The 10365-nt window shown below is 36.9% G+C and overlaps 1 protein-coding gene across 1 annotated transcript; it reads left to right on the top strand.

Moving 5' to 3' along the window:
- The first annotated feature begins 2413 nt into the window (after nt 1-2413).
- LOC132395989 (calpain clp-1-like) lies at nt 2414-10097 on the top strand. The gene is made up of 4 exons (XM_059973253.1): nt 2414-2504; nt 3545-3667; nt 7299-7432; nt 8414-10097. Exons 1-4 carry the CDS (start codon nt 2420-2422, stop codon nt 8654-8656), a joined length of 585 nt encoding a protein of 194 aa, XP_059829236.1. The 5' UTR covers nt 2414-2419; the 3' UTR covers nt 8657-10097.
- The last annotated feature ends 268 nt before the right edge of the window (nt 10098-10365 follow it).

Raw genomic sequence — 10365 nt, 5'->3', positions numbered from 1 at the left:
GTGCTCCTCCCCCTTTCCTTTTTTCCATGGTCTTATGTCCTCTCCACTCAGATTCCCCCTTCTCTAGCCTTTATCTCTTTCAACAATCGGCTTCCCAACTCTTTACTTCATGTATCCCCCTCTCCCAGTTTCACCTATCACCTACCACCTTGAACTTCTTCCCCTCCCCTCACCTTCTTACTCTGACTTCTCGTCTTTTTTCTCCAGCCCCAAATTGTTGACTGTCTACTGACTCTTTTCCAATGACGCTGCCTGGCTTGCTGAGTTCCTCCAAATTGTTGTGTGTGTTGCTTCACAAGCTTCCAATATCCTTTTTTGCTAAACATTGATTCTAAGTTGCATAAAGCCTTGTACATCTGCTACTTGATATCTCATAAGTAAATGAGCAGTATTTTTATGTGTACATTTGGTATTACAATATAGAGGATCTTGGAAATTTATAGCATCGAAAGAAGGCTACCATGGCCACCGTGTCCATGCTGTTCAGAAATAGACTTTTGTTTAATATCTGCTCAAATTCTTCTTCTCTCCCTGCATTTAATTTATATAAACTCTCTTAAGGTGTAAGTGATAGATTTGTTTCTTCTGTAATAATAATGTGCCAGAGCCTGAACTAATAGTGATATTTGGTTCACCATGGCATTTATAAACTAAGAATTCTGTTTTCGGCATAAAGTTAAAATATACATGGATACTTGGATTTATGCGGAGATTTTATTTTAGTGTGAATACTCTCATAATGTTTTCATCAACCTAGAGTTCTTCTGCATTGAGCAACATTGCACTCAACTGACCCATCGCTCTTCAGACAGCACTTGTTCACACTTTGTAACAATGGAGTTCTTGTAACCATTGTAGGAGTTTTTAAAATCATCGTATGCTTTTCTTCAAACCTTGAGTCGTATTTCTTTCCATTCTCTCAGAATATCATGTACAATAATTCCTACCACTCCACAATTTATTTAAGCAAAAATGTTACGTTTTTGAATGTTTCTTGAACTGAGGTGGTGTCAAAGGACACTTTATTGCAAACATACCAATCAAAAAGACACACTTTGCTGTGCCACGCTCCTTGGATGTTACTTTCCCTCCGCAGTATTGCAGTATTCAAGCTCCTCTAGAAAAGTCCTGCAAATCTCCTGTGCAACCTTGTTATTCATGTATTGTGGTGACTTAAACTGTACACACTATTCTAGCCATGACATAAGAAGTGTCTTGTGTACTTGTAGCAGTACCTTTCCATCCATGCAATAAAGGCAAGTAAGAGATAAGAGTTTAACTTCAGTTGTCACGTGTACATTGGAAGATACAGTGAAAGGCATTGTTGGTGCAATGATCTCCACAGTCCAAGGATGTGTTGGAGGGAGGGCAGCCCCCATTATTGCCATGCTTCCTACACCAACATAGCATATCTTGAATGATAATTAAGTGCACCTCTTCATGAAACATGGCTCATGGGTAAGGTTGGGGAATTGATCCTAGAGGTGCCCAGGAACGGGATGGCTTAAAGGAAATCTTCTTTAAATATGCTAATGCTTGATCCCTCGTGTAAAAGCAATTCCTTCATAAGCATTAATTTTTCTTTAACCGGGTGCCAGACACATAGCTAACCCCCAGATCAATATCTTTAGAAACAGGGATGATGATCAGTATAACTCTGAACTGGCAGGAAGCTGAGTTTTAATCTCTAATGTTTGACTTAGGTACTGTTAGTTAGTTAGTTAGCTATTTATTTATTGTTTGTTACTATTTTATTTTTTTCCCGCTTCTTCTATATTATGTATTGCATTGAACTGCTGCTGCTAAATTAACAAATTTCACGACACATGCTGGTGATTCTAATTCTGATTACTAATGTTTTAATCGTGGTATTTCTCAGCTTTTTTTACATAGAACTCTACTGATAATATTAGCTGATGATGATTTAAATGAGGAAAAAATATTATCAACAAATTTTAAAACCAAGGCAGGTAGAAATTCAGAAATAAAAAAAATGGAATACTTATGAAATATCACAAGACAAATATTTTCTTCTCTAGCATAGTCATCACTATAGTGTTTAATGTATAGAACAGTCCTTTAATACTCTGGAATGTGATGCCATTCTGCAAACCTAAATTTCTAATTTGCTATTTCAATCAGTATCTTCTGAATACTTCTTTGAAAGAAGTAATCTGATTGCCTTGAAATGTTTAGAAAGAGATGTTATTAATTAGCAAAATATGAATTCTTTTCAAAAGTTCCCCTCTGTGGAATCAAATCCCAATCTGGACTAGGGAATCATTTGGATTTACGAAGAAGAATGATGGTGAATTCTGGTAGGATACTTCAGATAATGATCTTTATATTATTTAATGCACTACTTGTAGCAAAGTTGACATATCTACTGCAAACACTGCTAGTATGTTTATTTCATAGGATGAGATTCGATGACTTCTGCCAAAAGTTTGCGAATATCACGGTTTTGACACTGGGTCCCGACTTTGATGGTGATGGAGGTGCAGGTAATGACAGAAGTTCATTCTTGATGAAGTGGTGGGAGGGGAGAATTGTTCCTCCTATTTTTTTTTAAAGAACATCAGAAACAACTACAGATACTGGATAAAGAACCCTGAATATGCTGGAAACTTTCAGTAAATCAGAAAGCATCTGTAGAAAGTGGAAGAGAGCTAACATCAGGGCAAAACCCTTTGTCAGAAAATAAACATTTAACAATTTTAAAGGAGCTTTTTGGAGGAGACATGTGGAGGGTCAGGTTGGCTAGGATCAATCTTCAAAGCCTGATCAGGCATTGTCTAAACCATAATTCTGACAGTAAATCAGCCAGAAGGTTTCTTGCTGTGTATAATTGGCACAGTGACCATTGCCAGACTTCCTTCTGGAAAAGAGGGATGAGGCAGCAGCTTGGGAGGAAGAAGATTAAGGGAGCATGCAAATTGCAGGACAAAACCACATCAGGTAACACCTATGTTGTGACAGTTGGCAAGAACCTGACCACGAAAAAGGGATTATGCTCTCAGTGCAGGTCACCACTGCGCTCTACTTTGCTCCAGATAACCTCAAAGCAACTAAACGCTCTGTTATGTACCACTTAATTAGGCAAGTATGTGTTCATTATTTATCCAGAAATATGTCAGACCTTTGACCAGGAGTAGGGTATCTGGGCCATCAATCCTCCTCTGCCCGTCAGGAAGATCATAGCTGATCTGATCAACTCCACATTTTTGCCCTGTCCTTGCAACCCTGTAAAACATCGTCTGCTCATTGTTTAGTTTATTTCTGCTCTTCGGAGATAATTGGGAATATTGAAACGGCATGTAAGAGTTTCAATTTGGCAGGTTTGTATGTCTTTAATATACAGAGTATATTCAAGTACAGCTATTTTTTAAAAGTGGTATTTCCAAGTTATAGAAATTGCTGAAACTGGGCTGAACAGCATAATTCTGCTTCTGTATCTTGTAACATATGTGTGCCTGCTTGCAAATGTATTTAAGCAATGGAGGCTATCTCTCAGAACATGTTTGACATTTTCTGCTGATTACAGATCCTGGCAGCTTGAAGGAGGTAAAATGTCGGTGGGTGACTGGATGCAATGCAGGTGGATGCAGAAATAATATGAACAAGTACAGTTGTAACCCTCAATACCCTATAACCATCACAAAAACAGGTAAGAATAGACTTCCATATCCACTTCTCAAATCCTAAAAGGTAATCTGGCATAGTCACTTGTAATTTATTCAGCAGCTTAGATATTCATTCTCACAACCACTGGACCACAGGATACCAGTAACTTGCTAAGACTTTGTCAACAGCATCTGTGACTCATTTCACCTCGGAGGTCGATGGTGGCACGCACACAGGAACACCAGAACCCCAAATTGTCCATTTACGTCACACACCATCTTGACATGGAAATACATTACCGTTTTTCATTTGCTGCTCTATAGCCTGCAGCTGAACAGCCCACTTCAAGAAGGTGGATTCCTAATTGTCTGAATGCCAGGCTTGCTGCCACGTTCTACAGAAGAAAATGATGACATTCCAATGCCCCTATGGAAGCTCTTCCGCTCAACTGGGAAAAAAATATTTTCCCAAAAGCTAACGGAATCAGAAAATTGACAATAAGTTTGAATAAAAGAAAGTAAAGGCAAATAACTAGATGAGGGGGAAAATGAAAAAAAAAGTTCCAGAACTTCAACTAGCTTATGTCAGGAGTAGAAATAAAAGGTAAGTAGTCAGCAATCAGTGTCTTATGGGAAAACTGCCAGCAGGTAGCCAAGAGTAACTATAAAAAGGAAAAAGAAATAGTTATGATCATAGGGTTAGATGGTTGAGTTAGAAAAGAACAGAGCTGCAGAGATGAAATGGCTGAATGTTCAGCTAACCTGATGTTAATTCTACTTGGAAATAAACGGAACAAAATCCTGAAATAAAAATATAGTAAAAGAAAATGGGAGAATGAATACGGGATGGACACTCGAAATAAGTAATGTAGACCATGAAGGAATGAGTGTGGGAAGGAAATCTATGGTTTGCAAGAAAAAAATATTTAAAAGATTTAAAAATTTGAACATGGAGGAAGTTTTATCATGTGAGGATATGCTCCACTAGAACATATTTGTTTCTCAATTAACAAATGTTTGATTTACCATTTTTTTTTGCAATGACACCTTTGACTCTTTGAGGGTCTTGGCCTTTGATTTAGAAACCTCCTTCACCATAAGGAACAGCATACCATCCTTCATCTATCAGTGAAACACCTAGAAAACATCTTGCCCCACCTTTTTGACTTGTATCATTTCTCAATGGAACAGTTTCCAGAAACACTTCCATTTTCTTTTAATGAGAATTTCTGTACTTACCGGAAACTCCAAATGGACTAGGAATTCCCACATCCCGGTATTTAATTTTGAGAGCTGTTTTCTGATCAGATGGTCCTTTTCAAAGCTCTTCTCATACTTCAGTGGGAAAGAAATGTGAAATACAAAAACAAAATATTTAATGTAAATTGTTCTGATATTTTAGTGACTGGAGTGAAAGGATTATTAGGATTAAATGCAATCCTTGTTCATCTTAAAATTAATTACCTCAATTAATTGTTTACTCAATTGCCAAAAGAATCTCCAGTAGAGATTATATAGAATTTAAGTTTTCAGTTTTGTTGGTATCCCAATATAAAATCACAGATCATCACAAAGTGAATATTGGTTAAAGTAACTGGGGCATTTATTTAAATTGATAAATAATTAAGTATCAAAGTAAAATGTGAATATTCAAGCAGTTAAGCATAATTGTCCTTCACAAATTAGTTTCTTTTTGAAACTTGAGGAAAATTTGGAAGCGGTTTTCAGCTGAATGAAGAAAATAGAGAAGTAGAAAAGATAAAAGAGAGATTGATGAAAGGCTTCAAAATAATGTGAGTTTTGGATAGAATAAGTGAGGAAAATTGACAGGAAGTTCCTGTCAATGCAGAAAGGATGCAGATTTGTCGCATTAGGAAACAAACCCGAAGCAAGAGGAGGATTTTGTTTTGCAAATGGAGTTATGATTTGGAACCCACAGCACATAATACTGCTAGAAGCAGGTCAGAATTAGTTCTCAATGTTGAACTGGCTATAAACAAGAAGGGAAAATATTTGTAATAGCTGGGGGGAAAGAAATTGAGAGTGTGCACAGCTCATTATTTCCAACCTGTTATATGAAGAGTGGAACTGCCGCTGCAGATTGGTTTCTGATTATGGTGAATATCTGATCATTGGTCAGCATGGACAGGACTCCAAAATTCCAGTAGCCTAAGTCAAATGATCCAAAATAACACATTTGTTCTGTATGATATCTTAAAATTTGTAGATGCTTTTCCAAAGTTGGGAGAGCTGTACAGTCCAGAAATTCATCCGCAGAATTGGTATAATCAAGCTTCTGTAGCAAGAATTATGACAACAGAGTCCTTAAACAGACCAGCTGCAGGATTCCTGGCACCTATATTCTCCTGATAATTAAAAATAATTGGATAGTAATCAGGCAGCTTCATCTCATCGCAGTGTAAAGCTTGACCTTAGTTTCCGAAAACATGCACAATGGCTTCAGCGTCCATATAGTGATCATACAGGAAGTTTACACGGTCCTCCCTGCAGCAATGAGAACCATACTCCCTTGAAGTCCTAGTATTTTAGATCCTTATCTTTCATGACATAATTCCTGAGATATAAGGGACCATTCAGCCCAGTAATCAGAGCAGTCCCATTGCCCCATGTATTTCCACTCACAACTTCTCCTGCCACTCAGGTACATTAGGGAAAATTTACAATATATGGTTCATCTACCAAGCAGCATGCCTTTGAGAAATGGGAGGAAAATGAAAGTCATACAAACTCCCCAAAGGCAGCAATGGATGTTAAGATTGCATTCGGGTTGCTGAGGCTGTGAGGCCACTGTGTCTCCTTCAAAGAGTTCTCACTCTAGAGTAAGATGAATCCTGAGTTCTTGATGATATCCAATGCTCACCATATAAATAAGTGCTTTCCTGTTATGGTTTGCAACTCCAAAAGATAAAATCTAGTTGAAAGGTGGCATGATGACGTATGCCATTTATGTACTTTTACATAAAACCTGCATGCATTACTTAAATGACCAAGAATGCTAAGTCAAACCATAAATTCACAATATTACTCAAATATTACTGAAATATTGAATACACAATAGTTGCCCATACTATAAGACGAATAAGGTGGTTTCTCTTGGAGTGTTGTGATTCTTTGGAATCCTATTTCTCCAAGTGCATTGGAAGCATAGTCTTTGAATATGAGGCAAGGCAGAGTTTTGACAAACCAGGGGTGATAGGTTACCAGGTTGTTTGGAAAAGACAGCAGAGGTTCCAATCAGCCATGATCTTGTTCAATACAAGAGCAAACCCAAAGGGCCATGTGGCCTACTGAAGTTCCTAATTCGTAGATCTAAATGTGATAAGCAGGTCACTGGATTATGGCAGACTATCCACCTCCATTCTAGTGCAGGGTTATTTCATTTCTTGTCCTGGATAAAATTTCAACCTTGGCATGAATGGCTAATGTATGAACAGTATCATTCTACCTTTCAAGTAACAAAGGCACGTGCAAACATAAACCATACTTTCTTTGACTTGCCTTCACTCAAAACTTATCAATTTACATATGTTTTTTAAAATTATACAAATATGGGTATTTTTATTTCAATTGCCCAGTTAGTACTATTGTTCTCTTGGTGGTTTAGCTAGATGGAGAATTACACAAACAATTTTTTGCTGTGTTGCCACTTCTCAGATGTTTATATAGGTGGTAATGGATACCATGAAGATGGGGCATGTTCTATTCTTATCTGCTTAATTCAGAATTATAAAAGGATAAACAGGAAGCTTGGAATCTCAATGAATCCCATTGGAATTCAGATTTACCAGGTAAGTCAAAGACAAACTCAAGTATACTGTCATATGCATTAGGACATAAGTAATGAAAGACTTCATTGCAGTAGTATCACTGTCACATAATATTAGAGACACATTACTGATAAGAACATCAATTATACAAGAACAAAATTAGACCAAAAAATGTCCATTGCAGTGCAAAGTGGTCATAGAACGTATATAATACTCCCGAAGAAAGGTCTCAGCTTGAAACTTTGACTCTTCGTTCATTTCCATGGATGCTGCCAGACAGGTTGCGTTCCTCCAGCATCCTGTGTGTGCTACTTCAGATTTCCAGCATCTGAATAATCTCTTGTGTATAGAATACTATGCCGAAGTAGTGATAGGGATTGTGCAGATTAGTTAAAGAACCAAATAGTTGAAAGGAAGTTACTATTCTTGGACCTGGTAGTGGGAGCCTTCAGACTTCTGAACCTCCTGCTTGATGATTCTTGCTCGATTCTTCTTGCAAGCAGATGGCAAGGCATGGATGGTAGGGATCGAAGACAGTGAATGTTGCTTTCTAGATTCAGTGCCTCATGTAGATATGTTCATTGAGAATTATGCAAAGAAACATTTCTTTTAAATATGTTCAGCACTGAATCCTTGTTCACATGACTGAGTAGAGAAATTGCATGTTTTAAAATGCATTTCTCTGTTTCTACATGCAGTAGTTAGTTTCTGTTGCCTTGAAAGAAAATGTGACACGGAAGGCAGTGACATTTGTCTGTAAGTATGCCATCAATATCAAACAGCCTTTTATTTACTCTAGCCTGAACAAACTTGCATCTGGTTGAGCCAGCTGTGGAGAACAGTTATCCACAAACAAACATGTTGATTCCTAACCTTTCTCGAATATTCTGAAAGAGAGTTCATATTTTATTATTCTACTTTATAACAATAGCAGCACTTTTTTTTTGGAATTTTGGAAAGACACCTGAACTAAATTATGTAATGTCCTTTTTGTTTTGACAGTCTTACAACCCCCAGAAAGTTCTAACTGCACAGCATTTTACCCATTGCACAGAAGTTTCAAATTCAGGAGCCTACGTGGCCCAGAGAAGCATAACTCTCCGCAGCAAACTTGTACCAGGACACTATGTAATCATTCCAAGTACCTTTGCACCAGACACCAATGGAGCATTCATGCTACGTATTTTCACTGACACTACAATTCAGTTTCATGAGGGATTTAATCTTGTTGAAGGAGTGGATTGAGCACCTAAAGCTGCTTAAATGTGACAAGACCTATACTAACAGGAAGAGAAAGATGAGTGATGTAGCCAACATAGATGTTTTATCTACCAGTACAATAGCTGTCACAATGGTTCAGTCTTCTGTGTGTGGGCAAAGTAATTATATTTGGGGGTTTAAACAGTCTCAGGTGCAAACAGGATAAAATACATTATCTTCCAAAAAAATGTTATGACCTATCAATTGCATTTTTTTAGATACTTTTCAAGAATTTAACATGACATCTGAATTTAAGTTACTTATAGACAAACTTGCTTTTTATAAATACTAATTCAAGTACTTATTTAAAATGAATTAGTTGTCATTTTTAAGTTATGATCATGATTTGAATGCATAGCCAGTAGCTGAACCTATGTTAATTTCTTAATGGTTTTGGTGTGAACATCTTGATATATTCAAAATAACAAACTAGTGATCCCTTATCTGACTTAGGAAAGCCAATCCACATTTTACTTTAGAAACTGCGTTGTCTTTGTCCTACTACCATCCATTTGTTGATGCATTAAGAACTATTTTCTGAATTAAGAACTGAATAATGAATTTTTTCAAGGTCTAAACAGGACATAATATCATTAAGCCATTGAGCATGCGTGGGTGGGGCAACATCCCTCCATCTAAGGAGGATTAAACGTCTAGCCAGGAGAGAAGCAAAAGATAATATTCGACACTTAGTCGAACTCAGACGTAAATCTGTCTCACCCAAAAAACCAAACAAAGCAATTAAAGGGTTAGGTTCTAGGTGGTGATTCAGAATATAAGATAAAGTTATGAAGACATCTTTCCAAAGTTTCTCCAATCTAGGACAGAACCAGTACATATGAATAAGAGAGGCCTCGCCCCTTTTGCATTTATCACAAAGAGGACTCATATTAGGGTAAAATCGAGATTCATTATTCAGTTCTTAATTCGGATATAAAGTTCCATAAGGTCTGGGGACCTTTTATTGAGTACTTTAATAACCTTCCTCTTAACTAAGGTTTTTTGTTTCGGTCCCTTGCTTTCAGCTCTTTTTTTTGGTAGTAGGCATTATCATCTTCTGTTTTTAAGTGTATTTACAGTTTTGGGGGTTTGAATGTCCTGATTTATACTCTCTATATTGTGTTGTGGTTGGTCTGGAGTTTTTTTTTGTTGCGGGGCTTGGGGTGGATGCTAATTTTACATGTCTTCAATTTGGGTGCTTTCTCAATTATCTTTTTTGTATTATATTATTATTGTATGTTTATTTTTGCACTGTATTAATGTTCTTCATTTTGATTTGGGTTTTTTTTTCTATCTGTAGCGATGTAGAAAATGCATTAAAAAACTAATTAAAAAAAAGAACCATTTTCTATCTAGACTTAAGTTCATGAGAATCTAATCCAAAATTCTGCTAACTCATTTGATCTAGAATAATATTGTTAGTATTATTGAAAGACCTGCTCACTCAGTCATTTGTTCATCCATTCATTGTCACAGATAGGGTCACTGGACTCCAGCACATATTTGCCCTCATTCTGCTCCGTACTCACATGTTTATCTGCTGTCATATTGTTAGTTTGAGGATCCCTCCTCACAGTCTTTTATAAGACATTCCTTTTATAAGGAATGGTTGTATTCTATTGAGTGGTGGCTTATAAAACTTTATACAGGCACAGACATTAAAGGAAATTCTTGGGTTCTTGTCAAAATCCCCA

Source organism: Hypanus sabinus, chromosome 6, assembly GCF_030144855.1.
Source record: "Hypanus sabinus isolate sHypSab1 chromosome 6, sHypSab1.hap1, whole genome shotgun sequence".
In the NCBI taxonomy this organism is placed as follows: domain Eukaryota; kingdom Metazoa; phylum Chordata; class Chondrichthyes; order Myliobatiformes; family Dasyatidae; genus Hypanus; species Hypanus sabinus.
Note: the sequence above shows the minus strand (reverse complement) of the source record. Positions and strands in the feature narration are given on the sequence as shown.